At 35.6% G+C, this 25,498-nt stretch overlaps 1 protein-coding gene across 5 annotated transcripts in view; it reads right to left on the bottom strand.

Annotated features, from left to right (window-relative positions):
• LOC105484651 (complement factor H) overlaps positions 1-25,498 on the bottom strand; it is a 194,314-nt gene that overhangs the window by 64,655 nt on the left and 104,161 nt on the right. For 2 of the 5 annotated variants that reach the window (XM_071077507.1, XM_071077496.1), the window contains 7 exons: positions 24,961-25,143; positions 24,310-24,495; positions 21,156-21,329; positions 19,890-20,066; positions 18,311-18,487; positions 15,938-16,120; positions 9,395-9,788 (listed from right to left, as the gene is read on the bottom strand). The exons of 1 other annotated variant lie outside the window; for it this stretch is intronic. In XM_071077507.1, the coding sequence (XP_070933608.1) occupies positions 9,574-9,788; positions 15,938-16,120; positions 18,311-18,487; positions 19,890-20,066; positions 21,156-21,329; positions 24,310-24,495; positions 24,961-25,143 (1,295 nt within the window). In that variant the 3' untranslated portion in view covers positions 9,395-9,573. Of the gene's footprint in view, positions 1-9,394; positions 9,789-15,937; positions 16,121-18,310; positions 18,488-19,889; positions 20,067-21,155; positions 21,330-24,309; positions 24,496-24,960; positions 25,144-25,498 lie in introns of those variants that run through there. 2 more of the 5 variants (XM_071077504.1, XM_071077503.1) reach the window with 2 other exon arrangements.

The raw sequence follows: 25,498 nt of genomic DNA, 5'->3' as shown, positions 1-25,498 counted from the left end.
GCCATTGCTTTTGGTGTTTTAGACATGAAGTCTTTGCCCATGCCTATGTCCTGAATGGTATTACCTAGGTTTTCTTCTAGGGTTTTTATGGTATTAGGTCTAACATTTAAGTCTCTAATCCATCTTGAATTAATTTTCGTATAAGGAGTAAGGAAAGGATCCAGTTTCAGCTTTCTACTTATGGCTAGCCAATTTTCCCAGCACCATTTATTAAATAGGGAATCCTTTCCCCATTTCTTGTTTTTGTCAGGTTTGTCAAAGATCAGATGGCTGTAGATGTGTGGTATTATTTCTGAGGCCTCTGTTCTGTTCCATTGGTCTACATCTCTGTTTTGGTACCAGTACAATGCTGTTTTGGTTACTGTAGCCTTGTAGCATAGCTTGAGGTCAGGTAGCATGATGCCTCCAGCTTTGTTCTTTTGGCTCAGGATTGTCTTGGCAATGCAGTTCCATACGAACTTTAAATCAGTTTTTTCCAATTCTGTGAAGAAAGTCATTGGTAGCTTAATGGGGATGGAATTGAATCTATAAATTACCTTGGGCAGTATGGCCATTTTTACAACATTGATTCTTCCTATCCATGAGCGTGGTATGTTCTTCCATTTATTTGTGTCCTCTTTTATTTCACTGAGCAGTGATTTGCAGTTCTCCTTGAAGAGGTCCTTTACATCCCTTTTAATTTGGATTCCTAAGTATTTTATTCTCTTTGAAACTATTGTGAATGGGAGTTCATTCATGATCTGGTTCTCTATCTGTTACTGGTGTATAAGGATACTTGTGATTTTTGCAGATTGATTTTGTATCCTGAGACTTTGCTGAAGTTGCTTATCAGCTTTAGGAGATTTTGGGCTGAGACAATGGGGTTTTCTAAATATACAGCCATGTCATCTGCAAACAGGGACAATTTGACTTCTTCTTTTCCTAACTGAATACCCTTTTTTTCTTTCTCTTGCCTGATTGCCCTAACCAGAACTTCCAACACTATGTTGAATAGGAGTGGTGAGAGAGGGCATCCCTGTCTTGTGCCAGTTTTCAAAGGGAATTTTACCAGTTTTTGCCCACTCAGTATGATATTGGCTGTGGGTTTGTCATAAATAGCTCTTATTATTTGGAGACAGTTCCATCAATACCGAATTTATTGAGAGTTTTAACATGAAGGGCTGCTGAATTTTGTCAAAGTTCTTTTTTGCATCTATTGAGATAATCATGTGGTTTTTGTCTTTGGTTCTGTCTATATGCTGGATTACATTTATTGATTTGCATATGTTGAACAAGCCTTGCATCCCAGGGATGAAGCCCACTTGATCATGGTGGACAAGCTTTTTGATGTGCTGTTGGATTCGGTTTGCCAGTATTTTATTGAGGATATTTGCCTGGATGTTCATCAGGGATATTGGTCTAAAATTCCCTTTTTTGGTTGTATCTCTGTCAGGCTTTGGTATCAGGATGATGTTGGCCTCGTAAAATGAGTTAGGGAGGATTCCCTCTTGTTCTATTGATTGGAATAGTTTCAGAAGGAATGGTACCAACTCCTCCTTGTACCTCTGGTAGAATACAGCTGTGAATCCATCTGGTCCTGGACTTTTTTTTGTTGGTAGGCTATTAATTATTGCCTCAATTTCAGAGCCTGCTATTGGTCTATTCAGGGATTTAACTTCTTCCTGGTTTAGTCTTGGGAGAGTGTAAGTGTCCTGGAAATTATCCATTTCTTGTAGGTTGTCTAGTTTGTTTGCGCAGAGGCGTTTATAGTATTCTCTGATGGTAGTTTGTATTTCTGTGGGGTCGGTGGTGACATCTTCTTTATCATTTTTTATTGTGTCTGTTTGATTCTTTTCTCTTTTCTTCTTTATTAGTCTTGACAGCGGTCTATCAATTTTGTTGATCTTTTCAAAAAACCAACTCCTGGATTCATTGATTTTTTTGGAGGGTTATTTGTGTCTCTATCTCCTTCAGTTCTGCTCTGATCTTAGTTATTTCTTGCCTTCTGCTAGCTTTTGAATGTGTTTGCTCTTGCTTCTCTAGTTCTTTTAATTGTGGTGTTAGAGTGTCAATTTTAGATCTTTCCAGCTTTCTCTTGTGGGCATTTAGTGCTATAAAGTTCCCTCTACACACTGCTTTAAATGTGTCCCAGAGATTCTGGTATGTTGTATCTTTGTTCTCATTGGTTTCAAAGAACATCTTTGTTTCTACCTTCATTTATTTACGTACCCAGTAGTCATTCAGGAGCAGGTTGTTCACTTTTCATGTAATTGAGCCATTTTGATTGAGTTTCTTAGTAGTGAGTTCTAGTTTGATTGCACTGTGGTCTGAGAGACAGTTTGTTATAATTTCTGTTCTTGTACATTTGCTGAGGAGTGCTTTACTTCCAACTATGTAGTCAATTTGGGATAAATGTGTTGTGGTGCTGAGAAGAATGTGTATTTTGTTGCTTTGGGGTGGAGAGTTCTGTAGATGTCTATTAGGTCCACTTGGTGCAGAGTTGAGTTCTATTCCTGGATATCCTGTTAACTTTCTGCCTCATTGATTTGTCTAATATTGACAATAGGGTGTTAAAGTCTCCCATTATTATTGTATGGGAGTCTAAGTCTCTTTGTAAATCTCTAAGGACTTGCTTTATGAATCTGGGTGCTCCTGCATTGGGTGCACATATATTTAGGATAGTTAGTTCTTCTTGTTGAATCGATCCCTTTAGCATTATTTAATGGCCTTCTTTGTCTCTTTTGATCTTTGTTGCTTTAAATTCTGTTTTATCAAAGACTAGGACTGCAACCCCTCCCTTTTTGTTTTGTTTTGTTTTCTATTTGCTTGGTAGATCTTCCTCCATCTGTTTATTTTGAGCCTATGTGTGTCTCTGTATGTGAGATGGGTCTCCTGAATACAGCAAACTGATGAGTTTGACTCTTTATCCAGTTTGCCAGTCTGTGTCTTTTAATTGGAGTATTTAGCCCATTTCCATTTAAGGTTAATATGGTTATGTGTGAATTTGATCCTGTCATTATGATGTTAGCTGGTTCTTTTGCTCATTAGTTAATCTATTTTTATTGATTAATGTAATAAATTTTTTCACTGCTATAAAAATATCATTGGCAAGTACAAATTTTTATATTAATGTTATACAACATATTATTTTGATACATATAACATTTTTAAATGATTATCATAATGAAGTTAATCAAATATCCAATATCTCCCCTAGTTACCTTTTGTGTGTGTGATTGACATCAGAACACTTAAGAACTATTGTCTTTGTAATTTCAAGTATATTTCAAGTATATAATATATTATTAATATCTATAGTCACCATGCTTTACACCAGGTCTCCAGAACTTATTCATCTTATAACTTGCATCCCCTGACTGACATCTCTCCATTTCTCCCACTGTGCAACCCCTGCTAACTACACTTCTACTCTCTGTTTCTATGGGCTCAGGTGTTTTTTAGATTCCACATATAAATGACATCATGCAGCACTTGTCTTTTTGTGTCTTGTTTACTTCACTTACTTAATATCTGCTGTGTTTGTCAATGTTGTGAAAAAAGGTAGATTTGCCTTCTTTTTAAAGGCACAATTTAATGTGTTCCACTGTATACATGCACTGCATTTTCTTTATTTTATTTAATCACCTTTGACAGAAACATAAGTTGTTCCCATATTGTAGCTATTGTGAACAATCCTGCAAAACACGTAATGTGCATATATTTATTTGACATACTGATTTCATTTTCTTTGTTTATACAGCCAGAAGTGAAATTGCTGAATCCTACGATAGTTCTATGTTTAATATTTTGAGGAACCTCTATAGAGTTTTCTACAATGACTGTAACAATCTTCATTCCCACTCATAATGTAAAAGTGTTTCCTTTTTTCCACATCCTAAGAAACAGTTGTCACAGAGCACCAGTGAAATTACTGAAAAATTTATAGAGACGAAACCCCAAAAGAAGTCAGCAGTTGACAAAGAGATAACTCATTTTAGGCAGAGGCAAGACAATGCTAAGAATGAAGCCCACAGCGGCAGATTAGCCACACTAATTTGGGAGAAAAAAATAATTTTGCTCATACCTGGATTAAAGAGAACTGACGATTGAGAGCAGAATTAATAGTCAACACCATAATTAGTTAACCTTACAAGTTTTGATGGAAAAAATAATGTTAAAGCAAAATTTTCATTCAATGAGAGCCAAGACCATTGCACCCAGATGAAGTGTAGTAGACAAGAGAATAGTGCTTTTTTGTTTTTTGTTTGTTTGTTTGTTTGTTTTTGAGACGGAATCTCCCTGGATTGCCCAGGTTGGAGTGTTGTGGGGCAATCTCAGTTCACTGGAAGCTCTGGCTCCCGGTTCCCGCCATTCTCCTGCCTCAGCCTCTCCAGTAGCTGGGACTTCAGGCATCTGCCACCTCACCTGGATTATTATTTTATTTTTAGTAGAGACGGGGTTTCACCCTGTTAGCCAAGATGGTCTTGATCTCCTGACCTGGTGATGCGCCCACTTCAGCCTCCCAAAGTGCTGGGATTACAGGCATGAGGCACGGCGCCCGGCCAACAAGAGAACAGTTTTTAATGGAAAGTGTATTAAACAAGTGGGAACAAGAACCTGAAACATTTCTTCAAAGATCTGTAACAAGAGCTGAAACATGGGTTTATCAGTATGATCCTGAATACCAAGCATAATCGAAGAAATGACACAGCAAAGGTGGAAGTGGTCCAATGAAAACAAAAGCAGAACAGTCAGGCAAAAACATCACGGCAACAGTCTGTGAGATGGCCAAGGCATTTCACTTGTTGAGTTTCTGGAAGGCCAAAGAATAACATATACTTCTTAAGAGAATGTTTTGAGAAAGTTTTCAAAGCTTTATCAGAAAAATGCCCAGGAAAACTTCATCAGAGAGTCCTCCTCCACCAGAACAATGCTCCTGCCCCTTCCTCTCATCAAACGAAAACAGTTTTGTGAGGATTTTTATGGGAAATCATTGAGCATTCCTATATTACAGTCCTGATTTGCCTTCCCCTGACTTTTTTCTTCTGCCTAATTTAAAAAAATCTTACAAAAGGTACCCATTGTTTCAGTTAATTACGTAAAAAAGACTGCTTAACATGGCTATATTCTCAGAACTATCGATATTTTAGGGATGGACTAAATGGCTTGTATCACTGTTTACAAATGTGTGTTGAACTTGATGGAGCTTATGTTAAGAAATAAACTGTATTTTTTAAATTTTCTTATTTTAATTCAATTTTCCATGAATATTATCAAGTGCCTTTATATATGCATGAGTTTGTTTAGGAGCTTTTAATTCTGTCTATGTATCTTTTTTGTGTCAGGACTAAACTGTTCTGATTATTACAGATTTGTAGTGTAATTTGAAACCAGAGAGCATGATAGTGTGCTGTCTCTAGCTTTTTTCTCTTGTAAGGCTGCTTTAGCTATTTGGTGTCTCTTGTTCTATATTAATTTAATATTTTTTCCATTTCTGTGAAAGATGTGTTTAGAGTACTGACAATATTGCATGGAATCTGGAGGTTTAAGTATTGAAGACAATTTTATAACATTAATTCTTTCGATCCTTGAAGACAGGACATCTTTTCATTTGTGTTTTCTTCAATTTCTTTAATCAATATTTTCTAGTTTTTGGAGTACAGGACTCTCATCTCCTTGCTTTGATTTAGTCTCAAGTATTTTATTATTTTTGATGCTATTGTAAATTTTATTTTTTTTCAATTTCTTATTTCAATAGTTTGCTGTTAGTGTATAGAAATGTAACTGACTCTGTCTGTAGATTTTGTACACTGCAACTTTACTGAATTGGTTATTAGTTTTAGCAGGGTTTGGTGAAGTCCTTGGGTTTTCTGTGTATATATAATGAGATCATGTCATCTGCAAACAGAGACAACTGTCTTCTTATCCAATTTCCAGGCCTAATAGCTCTAGCCAGAATTTCCAGCACTATGTTGAACAGAAGTGGTGAGATTGAGCCTCTTTGTTTTTGTTTTTGTTTTTTTCTTTTTTTTCTGATCATAGAGAAAAATGTTTCAACTTTTCACTCTTGAGTATAATTTTAAATGTGAACTTGTGATATATAGTGAGCTTGTGATATACAGCCTTTATTGTCTTGGGGTAATTTCTTTTCTGCCTAATTTGTTGAGACTTTTTATCATGAAAGGATGTTGATTTTTGTTAAATGTCTTTTCTTTATCTATTGAGATGAATATACAACTTCTGTGTTTCGTTCTTTCAGTTTGGTGTGGAACAATAATTGATTGGTGTATGTGTACTATCTTTACATCCCAGATATACACCCCCTTTCATTATGGTGAATGATCCTTTTAGTGTGTTGTGTTCACTTTGCAAGTGTTTTGTTGAGCATTTTTGTCTCTATATTCATGAAGAATATTGACCTATAATTTTTTTGTAGTATTCATGTGTGGCTTTGGTGTCAGTGTGATTTCAACTTCATATAATAAAATTGAGAGTTCACTCTTAAATTTCTTGACAGAATTTGAGAAGGATTAGTGTTGATTCTTTAAATGTTTGCTAGGATTCCATCCGTCGTGAAGCCACTAGTTTTTTTCTCTCTTTTTTCTTGATGATACACTTTTTATTACTTGTTCATTTTTCTTACTCATTACTGTTCTGAATTAATTTTGTATTTCTTTATGCTTCAGTAATCTTAGTGGGTTGTGGGTGGCTACGAATGTGTCTGTTTCCACTAGGTTATCCAACAGTTATTGTTGGCATATAACTGTTCATGGTGGTCTCTTCTGGTTTTTGGTATTTCTGTGTTATCAGTTACAATGTTTCCTCTTTCATTTATAAGTTTATTTGTTTGTTCCTTCTCTTTGTTTTAGTTCAGCTAAAGTTTTGTCAATCTCATTTATGTTTTCAAAAGCCAACTTCAAGTTTTGTGGATCCTCACTATTATTTTTCCAGCCTGTTTTTTTTTTTTTTTTTCTGTTCTGTACCTTATTGTTTTTGTTGTTGTTGTTGTTGTTGTTGTTGTTTTTCCCACCACCTTTGGGTTAATTTTTTTTTTTCATTTTCTAGTTTCCAGAGATACAAAGATACTTGCTTTATTGGGATCTTCATGGAGTCATTCATGTCTCTAAACCTCCCTTTAAACTGCTTTTGTTGCATACCATATGCTTTTTAGTATGTTGCTTTTCCATTTTTGTTTGTCTCAAGATATTTTTAAATTTCCCTTTCAATTTCTTCATTGCTCCATTGGTTGTTCAGGATCATGTTTAATTTCCATGTATTTGTGAATTTCCTAACATTTCTTCTGCTGTGGTTTTCCAGTTTCATATCACAAAGCTTAAAAAATTTGTATGTAATTTCAATCTTTTTAAAAATGTTTAAGACTTGTTTTGTGGCCCAACATAAGATCTATATTGAAGACTGTACCTTGTGTACTTGAGAAGAATGTTTATTCTACTGTTGTCAAATGGAATGTTCTATGTAGGTCTGATAGGTCCATTTGTTCTAGCATATAGTTCAAGTCCAATTTTTTATTGATTTCTGTATAGACTGTCTATCCATTGTTGAACGTGGGGTATTGAAGTCCCCTACTATTATTTCATTGTTGTCTATTTCTTCCTTTAGATGTATTAATGTTTGCTTTATAGGTTTCATTGCTCCCATGTTGAGTGCGTATATACTTGCAATAGTTACAATCTATTTGTGAATTGACTCCTTTATTACTATATAATGACCTTCCTTGTTTCTTTTTACAGGTTTGACTTAAAATTTGATTTTAGTTAATGTTAGTATAGCCACCCTGCTTTCTTTTGGTTTCCATTTACATGGAACCTATTTGTTTATCCCTATGCTGTGCTATGGTCTGCATGGTAGTGCCCCTTCAAAATTTGTATGTTACATCCTCATCACTATGGTGATAGTATCAGAAAGTGAGTCCTTTTTAGGTGATTAGGTCATGAGGATCCCACCCTCAGAGACTGGATTAGTCTTTTTACAAAGAAGAGTCATGGAACTCCCCTGCCCTTTCCACATTGTAAGGACAGAGTGGGAAGGCACCATAGCGGGAAGGCACCAGTAAACAGGGAGCAAGCCCTTACAAGACATCAAATCAGTTGGCATCTTAAGCTTGAAAATCTCAGCCTCTAAAACTGTGTGAAATAAATTTCTAGTTTTTATAAATTAGCCAGTTTATGGTAATTTCTTAAAGTGGCCCAAATGTACTAAAACAATTTAGGAATAAATGTATATTCCTAAGAGTTAACACTGCTGTCAACATAACTTGCTAATTATAACAAATGTCCTTGAGGTTTTTGAAATCTGGCTTTCCTCAACTCAAGTAATTTATCTAAATCGGGATCATTAACAAGGGGACAGCCTAAGTATATAAGCCACCTGATTTTACACAATAAGATGTAATAAGGTAGCATTAAATCATATTTGTGTTGTATTTTTGATATCTTTACTTTTCATATAATGGCTTCACCTCCTTTATGAGTTTAAAATGTTCCTAGTCAAAAATGATTTTACCTAACTAGTGCTGATTAAAGTGAATGAATATAAAAACTACATTTCAGAACCTTATTATTGAAATTTCCAAAACTCAGAACTCTTCTACTCCAAATATAGTTGAGGCTATTTGATGTTAAGATCATTACCAATGACATCTTTATCATTCTCAACATGCACAGCCTTGCTTGTTAGACTCATTATTTTAAAATAAATTGTGCTTTTGTTTCAAAACTGATATATGTTAAAAGTAGAAAATTCAGAGAATGCTGATATATACAAAGGAATTAAACCATAACGTTTACCCCTACTATCTCTAAACACACACACACACACACACACACACATATATGTATATACACACACACACATATATATATACACACACACACACACATTTATCTATAGTTTTAAATTTACTGGCAATATTTTTTCTAAGACATTAATTCAGGGCAAAAGTATTGTGTTTCCGTGTTTGCAGGTGAGTGCACACAAGTATGTTATAACTGATACTATATTGTTATTTTTTGTATGTTTATGTCATAATATTCATATACCAAATTACATTTTAATTCCTCTTTATGATTAGTTTGCATTATTATGTGTGCTAGATTGACATCTGATAGAAGTATCTACATTTCATCAGTTTTGGTGAATTTATGTATTGATAAATAGTAATTACTTTTATTTTATTTCCAACATGAGTTGAGACTTGACTTGGTTTTTACCTCTTTGTAAAGTTATATAATTTGGAAACCAGAGACAATGATATGTTTTCCATTTACTGTAAAATAATGAGCCTCAGAAGCTATGAAGGAAGCTTTGAGAGATTTAAGAGTGATGAACAGAAATAAAGTAGGAAAAATTGCATCTAATTTCTTGCCACAAAAATTTTATGAACTAGACACAACAGTTAGTTTTCCAAGTTTTAATATGGTGCTTTAAAGATGAGAGCCACCGGTCTCAGATTATAATTACATTTACACAAATTAACCCGAAAATGTACTAATGAATAAAAAGGAGTAAAACAATACTTAAAAAATGAAATTGAGAACTGATTTAATACTAAAGTTCTGAATAAAGGTGTGCATTTTATGATCGATAATGTCTTTTTACACAAGTTGGATACTTCAGTTTCCCATCCTGACATGTTGTTCGCAACGGGTGAGAGTTTGATGAAAGATAATATCCAGATCTACACTTAAATTCAACTGGTTCACCTGTTCTCGAATAAAGTTTCTCTTCGGCTTTCCATTTCAATGTTATGTTATATTTTTCCATAATTTCTGGGGATATAACACATGCATCTGAAAATAGAAAACAGTAAACATAAAACATTAAGTAGTATGCAAATCTTCATAGACTTTCAGGTTTTCAAGTAGTCAGGATGGTTGAGGAATTATTTCTCAAAATACTATCCAAACTGACTATGTAAAAACATCATATTGATTTAAATAAAGTTAAAATGGTAATCGATGTGAAAATGAAGTTCTGTGTTTAATGCTTGAGAATTAGAGGTGTGTTATCAAAGATTCATTACATCAGTTGTCATTTTAGGATCCCTGCATTTTAGAACTTATCATTGATGCTTTTGTTTAATTAAGATATTGGTCAAAGAGTACAAACTTTCTGCTATAATATGAATAAGAACTTGGAATCAAACACAGAGATCTAGTGATATTTATAGTTAATAATATTGTATTGTTTATTTGAAAATTGGTAAGAAAGCAGATTTTAAATGTCCTCACCACAAACACACACACACACATACGCACACACCCACCTGCACCCAATGGCAAGCATAGGTGATGAATAATGTGCTAATTAATTTGACTGTGGTTATCACTGTAGTATAAATATAGCAAAACAGCATATTGTCAAACATGAAAATATATTTTTATATGTCAACAAAATGCTTTAAAATAAAATATAAATATAATAAGAAAAATTATTTTTATTTATTTTTATTATACTTTAAGTTCTAGGTTACATGTGCACAATGGGCAAATTTGTTACATATGTAAACATGTGCCATGTTGGTGTGTTGCACTCATTAACTCGTCATTTACATTAGGTATATCTCCTAACGCTATCCCTCCCCACTTCCCCCACCCCAGGACAGGCCCCAGTGTGTGATGTTTCCCATCCTGTGTCCAAGTGTTCTCATTGTTCAATTTCCACCTATGAGTGAGAACATGCGGTGTTTGGTTTTCTGTTCCTGTGATAGCTTGCTGAGAATGACGTTTTCCAGCTGCATCCAAGACCCTACAAAGGACATGAACTCATCCTTTTTATGGCTGCATGGTATTCCATGGTGTACATGTGCCACAGTTTCTTTTTTTCTTCTTTTTGAGACTGAGTCTCGCTCTGTCGCCCAGACTGGAGTGCAGTGGAGGGATCTCAGCTCCCTGCAGCTCCGCCTCCCGGGTTTACGCCATTCTCCTGCCTCAGCCTCCTGAGTAGCTGGGACTGCAGGCACCCGCCACTTCGCCCAGCTAGTTTTTTGTATTTTTTTAGTAGAGATGGGGTTTCACCGTGTTAGCCAGGATGGTCTCGATCTCCTGACCTCGTGATCCACCCGTTCCAGCCTCCCAAAATGCTGGGATTACAGGCTTGAGCCACCTTGCCCAGCCCCACATTTTCTTAATCCAGTCTGTCATTGATGGACATTTGGGTTGGTTCCAAGTGTTTGCTATTGTGAATAGTGCCCCAATAAACATACGTGTGCATGTGTCTTTATAGCAGCATGATTTATAATCCTTGGGTATATACCCAGTAATGGGATGGCTGGGTCAAATAGTATTTCTAGTTCTAGATCTTTGAGTAATTGCCACACTGTCTTCCATAATGGTTGAACTAGTTTACAGTCCCACCAACACTGTAAAAGTGTTCCTATTTCTCTACATCCTCTCCAGCACCTGTTGCTTCCTGACTTTTTAATAATCGCCATTCTAACTGGTGTGAGGTGGTATCTCATTGTGGATTTGATTTGCATTTCTCTGATGGTGAGTGATGATGATCATTTTTTCATGTGTCTGTAGGCTGCATAAATGTCTTCTTTGGAGAAGTGTCCGTTCCTATTCTTTGCCCACTTTTTGATGAGGTTGGTTATTTTTTTCTCATACATTTTTTGAGTTATTTGTAGGTTCTGCATATTAGCCCTTTCTCAGATGAGTAGATTGCAAAAATTTTCTCCCATTCTGTAGGTTGCCTGTTCACTCTGATGGTAGTTTCCTTTGCTGTGCAGAGGCTTTTCAGTTTAATTAGATCCAATTTGTCAATTTTGACTTTTCTTGCCATTGCTTTTGGTGTTTTAAACATGAAATCCCTACCCATGCCTATGTGCTGATTGGTGTTGCCCAGGTTTTCTTCTAGGGTTTTTATGGCTTTGATCTAACACTTAAGTCTCTAATTCATCTTGAATTAATTTTTGTACAAGGTGTAAGGAAGGGATCCAGTTTCATCTTTCTACATATGGCTAGCCAGTTTTCCTAGCACCATTAATTAAATAGGGAATCCTTTCACTATTTCTTGTTTTTATCAGGTTTGTCAAAGAACAGATGGTTGTAGATGTGTGGTATTATTTCTGAGGCCTCTGTTCTGTTCCATTGGTCTATATCTCTGTTTTGGTGTCAGTTCCATGATGTTTTGGTTACTGTAGCCTTGCAGTATAGTTTGAAATCAGGTAGCGTGATGCCTCCAGCTTTGTTTTTTTGGCTTAGGATTGTCTTGGCAATGCAGGCTCTATTTTGGTTCCATGTGAACTTTAAAGTAGTTCTTTCTAGTTCTGTGAGAAGAAAGTCATTGGTAGCTTAATGGGGATGGTATTGAATCTATAAATTACCTTGGGCGGTATGGCCATTTTCACGATATTGATTCTTCTTATCTGCGAGAATGGCATGTTCTTCCATTTGTTTGTGTCCTCTTTTATTCCATTGAGCAGTGGTTTGTAGCTCTCATTGAAGAGGTCCTTCACATCCCTTGTAAGTTGGATTCCTAGGTATTTCATTCTCTTTGAAGCCATTGTGAATGGGAGTTCACTCATGATTTGGCTCTCTGTTTGTCTGTTATTCGTGTATAAGAATGCTTGCAATTTTTGCACCTTCATTTTGTATCCTGAGACTTTGCTGAAGTTGCTTAACAGCTTTAGGAGATTTTGGGCTGAGACGATGGGGTTTTCAAAATATACAATCATGTCATCTGCAAATGGGGACAATTTGACTTTCTCTTTTCCTAATCTAATACCCTTTATTTCTTTCTCCTGCCTGATTGCCCTGGCCAGAAATTCCAACATTATATTGAATAGGAGTGGTGAGAGAGGGCATCACTGTCTTGTGCCCGTTTTCAAAGTGAATGCTTCCAGTTTTTGCCCATTCGGTATGATATTGGCTGTGGGTTTGTCATAAGTAGCTCTTATTATTTTGAGATATGTTCCATCAATACGGAATTTATTGAGAGTTTTTAGCATGAAGGGCTGTTGAATTTTGTCAAAGGCGTTTTCTGTATCTCTTGAGATAATCATGTGGTTTTTGTCTTTGGTTCTGTTTATATGCTGGATTGCATTCATTGATTTGAGTATATTGAACCAGCCTTGCCTCCCAGAGATGAAGCCCACTTGATCATGGTGAATAAGCTTTTTGATGTGCTGCTGGATTCGGTTTGCCAGTATTTTACTGAGGATTTTTGCATAGATGTTCATCAGGGATATTGGTCTAAAATTCTCTTTTTTTGTTGTGTTTTTGCCAGGCTTTGATAACAGGATGATGTTAGCTTCATAAAATGAGTTGACGAGGACTCCCTCTTTTTCTATTGATTAGAATAGTTTCAGAGAATGGTACCAGTTCCTCCTTGTACCTCTGGTGGAATTCAGTTGTGAATCCCTCTCGTCCTGGACTTTTTTTGGTTGGTAGGCTATTAATTATTGCCTCAATTTCAGAGCCTGTTATTGATCCATTCAGGGATTCAACTACTTCCTGGTTTAGTCTTGGAAGGGTGTATGTGTCCAGGAATTTATCCATTTCTTCTAGGTTTTCTAGTTTATTTTTACAGAGGTGTTTAGAGTATTTTCAGATGATAGTTTTTATTTCTGTGGGGTTGGGGGTCATATCCCCTTTATCATTTTTTATTGTGTCTATTGGATTCTTCTCTCTTTTCTTCTTTATTAGTCTTGCTAGCAGTCTATCCATTGTATTTCTCTTTTCAGAAAACCAGATCCTGGATTCACTGAGTTTTTGAAGGGCTTTTTGTGTCTCTCTCTCCTTCAGTTCTGCTCTGATCTTAGTTATATCTTGCCTTCTCCTAGCTTTCCAATGTGTTTGCTCTTGCTTCTCTAGTTCTTTTAATTATAATGTTAGGATGTCAATTTTAAATCTTTCCCGCTTTCCTCTGTGGGCATTTAGTGCTATAAATTTCCCGCTACACACTGCTTTAAATGTGTCCCAGAGATTCTGGTATGTTGTATCTTTTTTCTCATTGATTTCAAAGAACATCTTTATTGCTACCTTCATTTCATTATGTATGCTGTAGTCATTCAGCAGCAGGCTGTTCAGTTTCCCTGTATTTGAGCAGTTTTGATTGTGTTTCTTAATTCTGAGTTCTAGTTTGATTGCACTGTGGTCTGATAAACAGTTTGTTATAAATTCTGTTCATTTACATTTGCTGAGGAGTGCTTTACTTCCAACTACGTGGTCAGTTTTGGAATGAGTGTGATGTGGTGCTGAGAAGAATGTATATTGTGTTGCTTTGGGGTGGAGAGTTCTGTAGATGTCTGTTAGGTCAGCTTGGTGCAGAGCTCAGTTCAATTCCCAGATATCTTTGTTAACTTTCTGCCTCATTGATCTGTCTAATGTTGACAGTAGGGTGTTAAAGTCTCCCATTATTTTGTGGGAGTCTAAGTCTCTTTGTAAGTCTCTAAGGACTTGCTTTATGAATCTGGGTGCTCCTGTATTGGGTGCATATATATTTAGGATAGTTAGCTCTTCTTTTTGAACTGATTCCTTACCATTATGTAATGACCTTCTTTGTCTCTTTTCATCTTTGTTGCTTTAAATTCTGTGTTAATAGAGACTAAGATTGCAACCCCTGCTTTTTTTTGTTTTCTATTTGCTTGGTAGATCTTCCTCCCTCCCTTTATTTTGAGCCTATGTGTGTCTCTGCATGTGAGATGGGTCTCCTGAATACAGTAAACTGATGCATCTTGACTCTATCCAATTTGCCAGTCTGTGTCTTTTAATTGGAGCATTTAGTCCATTTACATTTAAGGTTCATATTGTTATGTGTGAACTTGATCCTGTCATTGTGGTATTAGCTGGTTATTTTGCTCGTTAGTTGATGCAGTTTTTTCCTAGCATCGATGGTCTTTACATTTTAGCATGTTTTTTCAATGGCCAGTACCGGTTGTTCCTTTCCATGTTTGGTGCTTCCTTCAGGAGCTCTTGTAGGGCAGGCCTGGTGGTGAAAACATCTCTAAACGTTTGCTTCTCTGTAAAGGATTTTATTTCTCCTTCACTTATGAAACTTAGTTGGGCTGGATATGGAATTCTGAGTTGAAAATTCTTTCCTTTAAGAATGTTGAATGTTGGCCCCCACTCGCTTCTGGTTTGTAGAGTTTCTGCTGATAGATCTGCTGTTAGGCTGATGGGCTTCCCTTTGTGGGTAACCCGACCTTTCTCTCTCACTGCCATTAACATGTTTTCCTTCATTTCAACTTTGGTGAATCTGACAATTATGTGTGTTGGAGTTGCTCTTCTCAACGATTATCTTAGTGGCATTCTCTGTATTTCCTGAATTTGAATGTTGGCCTGCCCTGCTAGGTTGGGGAAGTTCTCCTGCATAATACCATACACAGTGTTTTCCAACTTGGTTCCATTCTCTCCGTCACTTTCAGGTACACCAGACAGATGTAGATTCGGTCTTTTCACATAGTCCCTTATTTCTTGGAGGTTTTGTTCATTTCTTTTTACTCTTTTTTCTCTAAACTTCTCTTTATTTTTGTTTTTAATGAGATGGAGTCTCATTCTTTCTCGCAGCCTGGAGTACAGTGGCACGATCTTGGTTCACTGAAAGCTCTGCCTCCTATGTTCATACCATTTTCCTGCCTCAGACTACTGACTAGCTGAGACTACAGTTGTCCATCACCATACCCAGTTATTATTATTATTTTGTATTTTTTAGTAGAGACGGAGTTTCACCATGTTAGCCAGGATGGTCTTGATCTCCTGACCTCCTGATCTGCCCACCTCGGCCTCCCAAACTGCTGGGATTACAGATGTGAGCCACTGCGCCCAGCCTTAAAGAGAAAAATTTCTAAACTTTACTTTCTAACATAAATATTTGGTAGGCAAGCATTCAACAGAATGATTGTTCAATAATCTGTGATTATTTTGTTACAAAGAGTGAAATTTCAGACTCATCACATTGATTTTTCCTGGGTCCATGTGGATATTAAAGTACTTACGTAAGCATTTTGGTGGATCTGACCATTGTCCGTTTCTACATGTTATTCGCTTGTTACCCTCAAGTTGATACAAGTCCTGGCATTTGTACTCAACTGATGAATCTGGAGCATATACTGACAATGGGAATGAAGTAGTGTCTCCATTGTCAATAGGTGGAGGGGGCCCACATTTTCCTGTAGAATCTAAAAAACATCATTTCATCATTTGATTTATTATGAGAGAAAATCAAACTATGAGTTCAAGTAAGGCAAATACAAACACAGCACTTTATATAATATCAACAGTTTTATGATTTCTGGTGAAAGAAATGAATCCTGGAAGAAATTTTAACCCTTGAAATTGGAAGTAATGTATTTAAGTTCTTTTCTCCTTACTGAAAGAACACATACAATATTACCAAATATTGCTGCTTACAGTAGAAAAGGATTAAGAAATGTCTTTCTGAATGAATATATGTTAAACTAGAAAACTATGACAGAGGAAGTTTCTTATTTTATATTCAACATTCTTTGGAGTAACACTAAAGGACAGAGGTCTTTAAATTGATAATGGTTTTTAAAAATCCCATATGAATTATAAAATGGAAAAGTATGTTAAACATTCTTTAAAAACAATGAATATACTTAATAATACATTGGGAGCTGACAGCCAAATAAATCTGTGAACTTGAAGAAAGAGCAATATACAATTCCTGCTCCGAAAATAGACTGAAAACAAAAAACTGAGCTGAGACAGTCAGAAAAATACAAAAACAAATAATGCAGATGCAGAAATAGAAGAGAAAGAATATTGGGCTGGAAAAATGCATAAATAAAGTGATGCCTGAAAACTTCCCATTTTTACCATAAGGCATAAACTTATATTTAAGAAGTTGAGTGAACTCCAAAGATTATAAACACACTGGAATTTATAGCAGCATACATTTTTTTAAAAACTACTTTAAAAAAGAAAAAAATATTGAAAGCAACTATACAAATCCATGCCTTTCCTTGAGGGGATCAACAATTACAGTGATGGTGAGCTTTTCATCTATAACCATGTGGTACAGTTTTCAAGTGTTTAAAGAGCTGTCAACTTCAAATTTTATATCCAGTGACACTATCCTTTACAAGTAAAGGGGTAAATACAGACATTCTTAGAGACAAGGAAACCAGGAGAATTTGTCTCCAGTAGACCTGTGCCTAAAGATTAATAAAGGAATTCTTCAAATTAAAATAAAATGATAAAAATAAGAGCCTGAGACTTTAGGATACTGAAAAAAATAGAATATTACAATGGATAAAAAGAGGAGTCAATATAACAGGATATCTTTTTCCTCATAAATTTTTCCATTATGTTTGATGTTTGAAGCAAATGAGTTTAATATGGTGCTCAACGTATGTACAGAAAATACTAATGGCATTTATACTTAAAATGTGGAGAGTATAAATGGATCTACATGAAAATATGGTTTCCATATTCCAATTGAAGATTTTAATGTCACTACCAGTAGAGAGTAATATATTATTACATGTATATAGTATTAGTTAGAGCAACAATTTTTTAAAAGGAAGAGAAAAGCTATACAGGAGATACAATCAAAAACAATACACAATACATATGAATCAAAATTAATCTCCTTAATAATTTTCCCCGGACAGAAGAATAGGGAAATAGAACTGAAACTGAGAGGAAACACACAGAAACAAATAAATGACAAGGGCTTAAGTCTTATGTATCAATAATTATTCTAAGTGTAAATGGTCCAAGTTCATCAGTTAACAGATGATGAATGGAAGACTCACTTCAATATAAAATATAGGTAGAGTCTAAGTAAAATAGTGAAAAAAAACCCAACATTAATTTTAAAAAATAAAAGTGGGTAAGATACAATTTCCTTTGTTGGTTTCCCTTACTTCATGTCTACATATTAGAATGACCCAGGAATGTGTGATTAGACTTTTTTTTTTATAAATACAGTCACACACCTTGAAATAAAATCTATATACTGAAGATGCCCATATTTATATCACAATCTATGATCTCTCTTCAACTGCCTATTCCATATCTTAGAATGCACACCACTTATGACTGTCAAATGCACATAATGTATCTTTTATTACATGTATTCCTGAGAAGAGCTAAGTGTTGTAATGCTTAAGATACTTTTTTTTTCAGGTTCCAAGTCTTTTACTTTGGCCGAATCTTTCTCGAAAATAATATACGCTATTACTTGTGCTCTGTTCACAAGAAGAATTGAATTTTAAGCACCATCAATCATTTTATTTGCATTTGAAAAATCTATTAATAAAAATTACCTCTTTTTATTTAAATCAACATATTTTAACCTTGCTATACTCCCCCAAAATATTAAAGGAAATATAATACTCTACCTTTGCATTGAGGTGGTTCTGTCCAGTTTCCGTTTACGCACATCACTTCTTCATCCCCAAACATTTCATAAGGGCTCCTACATTCATAACGTACTCTCTCACCAGATGCATATTTACTCATCTGTCTCGACACTATATGAGCATTTTTTACTGAGGGCGGATCCACACAGGAAGTGTCTGAATAGGAAAAAAGAAGTGGTTCCACCTCGTGTTCGTTTTGAGTAGCCAATCAACTAATACAATTACAAATATATTTCAAGATAAATTTAAAATAAGTAGATAATGTCTTATCAAATATTTTGTTGATTTTGATAAATTTAAATGTAACATTGAGGAAGAGACATAAAACTATTTTTTGTAAGGTACAAGCTTTGATGTTTTAAATTTCTTCTTCATCCTATGCTAGAACATTGTTAGACCTTTTTTTTTTCCTTCTGGAAACCTGTGTAAATTAAAGTTTTCCTGGATATCTCTCTTTAAGTTTGAGTACAACAATTATCATTTCTATTTATTTAACATTAATTCATAAAATGCAAAAAAGTCAGCATATACAGATTATGTGGTATTGGATTGTGCTTTGCAATCATCCTGCTTATACATTTTAGCCTCTTAAAAATAAACACAAATAGACATTTTCTTAGCGAATAAGCAAAGAATTAAAAACACATTTTGAAAATGACCCAAGTTAAAAGAGAGGAAGGATGGTTAATCAAAGGATCTAAATTGGAGATGTGGAAAAGTAAAAGAAAATACTTCTACAATAATAAAAATAACTTCATATATTTTAATTGCCAATGAATAAGGATACTATGCTGAACAATGCAAAATTCATCAGAGAGTTTCATGTTCATGTGTAGTAATAACAGGCTATAGCAATGCTTTTCACACAGAAGTGTGCATAGAATTTCCTCGAGGGGTTGGTAAAACAGTTTCAGGGTTCTATTTCGAGACTTTTGATTCTGTATGTCTAGAATGAGCTCATGGAATTTTACTTTCATTTCAAACAATCTCCAAGAAGATGATGATGCCACCGGTTTAGCAACTACACTTTGAGAATTATTGAGCTAAGATTAATCATCAAATACTCAGTTCCATCTTTTTATTTTTAGGCATATGCCCACTTTGTCCTGCCCTAAAAAACTTAATTTATGTCCATTTTAATGATGTTAGAGGCAATTCTATATTTTATTGCCTAAGACAGTCTATGTAAATAAATTGTACTTATATATTTATTTTTATATGTATTTATTTTTTGTAGATGGAATCTCGCTCTGTCACCCTGGGTGGAATGTAGTGGCGCAATCTTGGGCCACTTCAGTCTTCACCTCCCTGGTTCAAGTGATTCTCCTGCCTCAGCCTCCTGAGTAGCTGGGACTTCAGATGTATGTCACCATGCCCCGCAATTTTTTTGTATTTCTAGTAGAGACGGGTTTTCACCATGCTGGCCAGGCTGGTCTTGAACTCCTGACCTGAAGTGATCCACTCACCTTGGCCTCCCAAAGTGTTGGGATTACCGGTGTGAGTCACTGGGCCGGGCCCATGCATTACATAAATAAATTTTTAAAATTCATCAAAGTACCTCTGCATGTTGGCCTTCCTGTCCATCTGCTATTAATGCATGTTACAGTACTGGGTCCATCCATTTTGTAATTTGTTGCACAAGTATAAGTCACTTGCTCACCAGACTTATATGAATCCTTCTTCTCTCCCATGGGTTTGGCATTTTCAAAGCTAGGTAAACTGAGGCAATCTGTTTCTGAAATAGGAAAAATATGTATTTATTCAGTAAATCTTTAAAAACAGGTTATATACAATGAATGTAATGTATTCTAATAATAGCGATATATAGAATCAATGAATACTGTACAACATTTTTCTTATAACTTGAGAAAATACACTAGCCTTTTTCTCTTAATTACATTAAATTCTTCTAAATCTATTAAAAATACAAGATAGGAAGGATATTAGAAGCCTCAAGAGATATTGGTAGCCGTAGCACTTGAGATTACACATTTTTTGTTTCACATTATTTTTTGTCCATACTTGCCACCTGATATGGTTAGGCTTTGTGTCCCCACCCAAATCTCATCTTGAATTATAATCCCCAGGTGTTGAGAGAGAGACCTGGTGGGAGGTGATTGGATCATGGAGGCAGTTTCCCACATGCTGTTCTCATAATAGTGAGTGAGTTCTTACAAGATCTGATGGTTTAATAAGTGTTTGGAAGTTCCTCCTTTGCTCACTCCTCTCTCTCCTGCCACCTTGTGAAGAAGGTGCTTGCTTCCCCTTCAATGGTAATTGTAAGTTTCATGACCCCTCCTCAGCCATGCAAAACTGTGACCAATTAAAATTTTTTCTCTTATAAATTACCCAGTCTCAGGAAGTTCTTTACAGCAGTGTGAGAACGGAATAATACACCAATTATGCATGTATTGTATGTATTATTTCCAAATGTTTTGCTCCTGTCAAATGTGAAATACTTATAATAATTTTGTAAATATTTTAGAAAATATACTTATAGGGAGATTGTTGATAAACTGACAGAAGATTGAAGAATGATGAGATTGATGAGTAGAGGCAGTTGTGCCCTAAGAACAGAGATGAGAAGTCTGAGACTATACATCAGAGGATGCTTAAAGTTCACACAAGATGATGTGAAAATGAACCAATTTGGCTTATGAAGTCAAATGTTTTAATTACTAGACTTATAATTTCCCACAACAATCTAGAATATTCAAGAAAACCTTATGAAATTCTAGAGTCACTGTTTTCTTTCTTATTGGTAAGACGTACACTTTGAATGAAGAATATTTATCGTATATATAATAAACTCAATACACCATACTTATGCATGATGGAGGGTGAGACCATTTTTCTCCTAAGCATTTTGCAATTGGAGGTCCATCAATTCCAAAACCTTCAGAACATTTGTACGTAACTTCTTCTCCATACTGATAACTGTCTGAGGTGTGAGCTACAACACCATGAGAAATCTCAGGTGGAGATTTACAAGGAAGGCCTAAAAAATAAAAAACAATGAATTCAGGTTTCACTAACTCAGAAATTTAATTTTATGTGCCTGTTTTTATATTAAGTAGTTTCATTTGAAAATATACAATACAGGAGCTACTAAGACATCACAGAGAACTACACAAATGTTTCCTAAAACCAGCCTTCTGGTGTCTGTCTATCTATCCGACTGTCACCAACTGAGGAAGGACTTGAAACTAAAAGTAGCAATATATTTCAGAAAGATATCTTCAATGCCTTGGTAAGCAATGCCTCTGTAAACTTACTAGTGATAATAAGATACATATTGAGGTTTAACGGTTCCAGGTAAAACATAATGTATTGTAGAAAATCAGAAGGGGCATTGTGGGAAGAATGTAAAAGAAGTTTTAAAACATAGTGGCAAAGCAAACATGACAACTTGCAGAACAGGTTTAGGTGTGTCCCCACTCAAATCTCATCTTGAATTGCAATTGTCATAATCTACATGCGTTGTGGATGGGACCCGATGGGAGAAAATGGAATCATCAGGGCGATTATTCCTCTGCTGCTGTTCTCATGATACTGCGTGAGTTCTCCTGAGATCTGATGGTTTTATAAGGAGCTTTTCTGTCTTTTCTTTGCACTTCTCCTTCCTGTCATCATGTGAAGAAGGACATGTTTGCTTACCCTTCAACCATGGTTGAGAGTTTCCTGAGGCCTCCCAGCCTTGTGGAATTGGGAGTCAATTACACCTCTTTCCTTTATAAATTATGCAGTCTTTGGTAGTTCTTTAGAGCAGTATGGTAACAGACTAATACAGTAAATTGGTACTGCAGAGAGTAGGGTGTTGCTGTAAAGATAACCAAAATGTGGAAGCAACTTTGGAACTGGATAACAGGCAGGAGTTAGAACAATTTGGAAGGGTCAGAAGGAGACAGGAGAATGTGAAAATGCTTGGGACTTCCTAGGGAATTGGAGGCCTCAGAAGACAAGAAGATGTGGGAATGTTTGGCACTTCCTAGAGGCTTGCTGAATGGCTTTGACCAAAATGCTTATAGTGACATGGACAATGAAGTCCAGGATGAGGTTGTCTCAGATGAAGATGAGGAACTTGTTGTAAACTGGAGTACAGATCACTTCTGTTATGCTAAGAGACTAGTGGCATATTGCCCTGCCCTAGAGATCTGTGGAACTTTGAACTTGAGAGAGATGATTTAGGGTATACAGCAGAATAAATTTCTAAGTGGCAAAGAGCTCAAGAGGAAGCACAGCATAAAAGTTTGAAAAATTTGCAGCCTGTAAATGCAATAGAAAATAAAACTTCATTTTCTGGAGAGAAATTCAAGCCTGCTGCAGAAATTTGCAAAAATAATAAGCCAAATGTTAATCACCAAGACAATGGGGAAAATATTTCCAGGGCATGTCTGAGGCCTTCATGCCACCCCTACCCATCACAGACCCAGAAGCCCAGGAGGGAAAAATGGTTTGATGGACCTGGATCAGGTCCCAGCTGCTCTATGCAGCCTGAGGACATGGTGTCCTGTATCCCAGCTGCTTCAGCTCCAGCTGTGGCTAAAAGGGGCTAACATGCAGCTTGGTCCTTTGCCTCAGTGGGTGAAAACCCCAAGCCTTGGTGGATTACATGTAGTCTTGGCCTTGTGGGTGCACACAAGTCAAGAATTGAGGTTTGGGAACCTACAACTAGGTTGCAGAGGATATATGAAAATACCTGGATGTCCAGGCAGAAGTTTGCCGCAGGGTTGAGCCCACATGGAGAACCTCTGGTAGGCCATTGAGAAAAGGAAACATGGGGTCAGAGCCCTCACACAGAGTCCCCACTGGGGCACTGTCTTGTGGAATTGTGAAAACAGGGGCACAATTTTTGAAACCCCAGAATGGTAGATCTATCGATAGCTTGCACTGTGCTCCTGGAAAAGCCACAGACACTCAATGCAAACCCATGGAAGCAGCTGGGAGGGGGACAAACCACATCTGCCCAAGGCTGTGGGAGCCCACCTCTTGCATTGGCATGACCTGAATGTGAGACATGGAGTCAAAGGAGATAATCTTGGAACTTTAAGGTTTAATGACTGCCCTATTAAATTTCAGACTTCCATCAGGCATGTAGCCACTTTATTTCAGCCATTTCCTCCCTTTTGGAATGGAAGCATTTACCCAATGTCTGTATCCCCATTGTACCTAGGAGATAACTAGCTTGCTTTGGTTTTACAGGCTCATGGGCAGAAAGAACTTGCCTTGTCTCAGATGAGACTTTGGACATGAACTTTTGAGTTAATGCTGGAATAAGTTAAGATTTGGCGGACTGTTGGGAAGGCATGATTGTGTTTTGAATTGTGAGGACAATAGACTTGGTATGCGACACAGTGGAATGATAGGATTTGACTGTATCCCCAACCAAATATCAATTTGAATTGTAGTTTCCATGATCTCCACGTTTTGTGTGAGGGACCTAGTAGAAAATACATGAATAATGGGAGCAGTTATCCCCATGCTTCTGTTCTTGGGATAGTGAGTGTGTTCTCATGAGATCTAATGGTTTTATAAGAGGCTTTTCCCTGTTTGGTCAGAACTTCTCCTTCCTGCCATCATGCGTTTGCTTCTCCTACCACCATGATTGTAAGTTTCCTAAGACCTCCTCAGCCATGCAGAACAGTGAGCCAATTAAACTTATATATATATATATATATATATATAAATTACCCATTATTGGGCAGTCCTTTATGGCAGCATGAGAATAATACAGACAAGTTTAATTTCACTAGATATTATTTTTTAATGACAGAATAAAGAGTGACTCTATCATGAACAAATAAAATTAACATAAATAGAGTAGATTCAATCATGCAAAAAGTATTTTAATGGCATAATGCATAAATAATTTCATATAGTCAGTAATCTCAATTATTCTTTCCCCTCATTTGATAACAAGAGATTATTTTTAATGAATTCTACTGTAAGCAGAAATTGAGTATTCATATTGTCCTAACCTTCACACTGAGGTGGAGAACTCCATTTTCCCATGTAGCATGTTATTTCATTTTCTTCAGATAGCCAGAAACCATATTCACAAGTATAACTCAATTTAGTCCCATGTGCATAACTTTCTTGTGAAGACCTGGATGAATTAATTGTTCCATGTTCTATCTGAGGTGGTTGTGAACATGGAATTTTTTCTAAATGAAGAATGAAAATCAAAGGGTCAAAAACAAATAAAATACTTAAATTGAAATATAAAATCAAACACTATTTTGGATTCTAAAGTGAGTATAATTTGAACAAATAAAATTATTTAAAAACAAAAACTTATTAGAAACTTGCAAAGATATATTCCTCTACCATATATATGTTACCATCCTCTTGTTCAATAATCCTCTTCATTCATGTCTTGTTCATCATGACAATTGAAATATGCATGAATGGAAATGTTATCTGATATTTACAAAACATTCCAAACATTTGACTGTATTTTGTTCAAAAAACTGAAAGAGTGGTGATTGATTAATGTGCCTAGGTCCTAATTTATTTTGTCAGGATAAAGTAACAGATATAGAGAAAGAACTTCTCTTGTTTACATGAAGCACAAGAGAATATTAACCTCATTTGAAAGAATTATGTAAAACAAATTACACACTACTGACCAACACAGTGTGGTATTGACTGCCATCTTCCATCTTTGCATGTAATTTCTTCTCCTTCTTTAATTAGATAATTTTCTTGGCAAAGAAGAGATACTTTTTCTCCATCCTGATAATTCAATGTGGTTGTCATATTGCGAGAATTGGGAATCTGAGGTGGAGGTGGGCATAATTGTATTTGCGCCACTAAAAAATATTAAAAATATAATTAATTTTATAATAAAAATTAAACATAAAAATATTAAAATTAGGCTTTTAGTTTAAAAATAACAATTTATATGATTAAAATAGAATCAATAGAAAAATTCAATAACTGTTTCATAAATCATCACATATTAATTATGATTTTCTTGTATGCAGATATTATACTTTTCAACTGTGTAACAGTTACATAAAACAATAGAACTTTTGGCTTGCATTCTCATAGACTTTCTTGTAGTTTTTTTGTATATTTTTTGTTTAACAAATTTTTTATAATTTATGTAATATTGATTTCAATTATTTTGAGCCTTTAGAAAGTTTTAATAGAATTACACCCTCT

Source organism: Macaca nemestrina, chromosome 1, assembly GCF_043159975.1.
Source record: "Macaca nemestrina isolate mMacNem1 chromosome 1, mMacNem.hap1, whole genome shotgun sequence".
Taxonomy (NCBI): Eukaryota; Metazoa; Chordata; class Mammalia; order Primates; family Cercopithecidae; genus Macaca; species Macaca nemestrina.
Note: the sequence above shows the minus strand (reverse complement) of the source record. Positions and strands in the feature narration are given on the sequence as shown.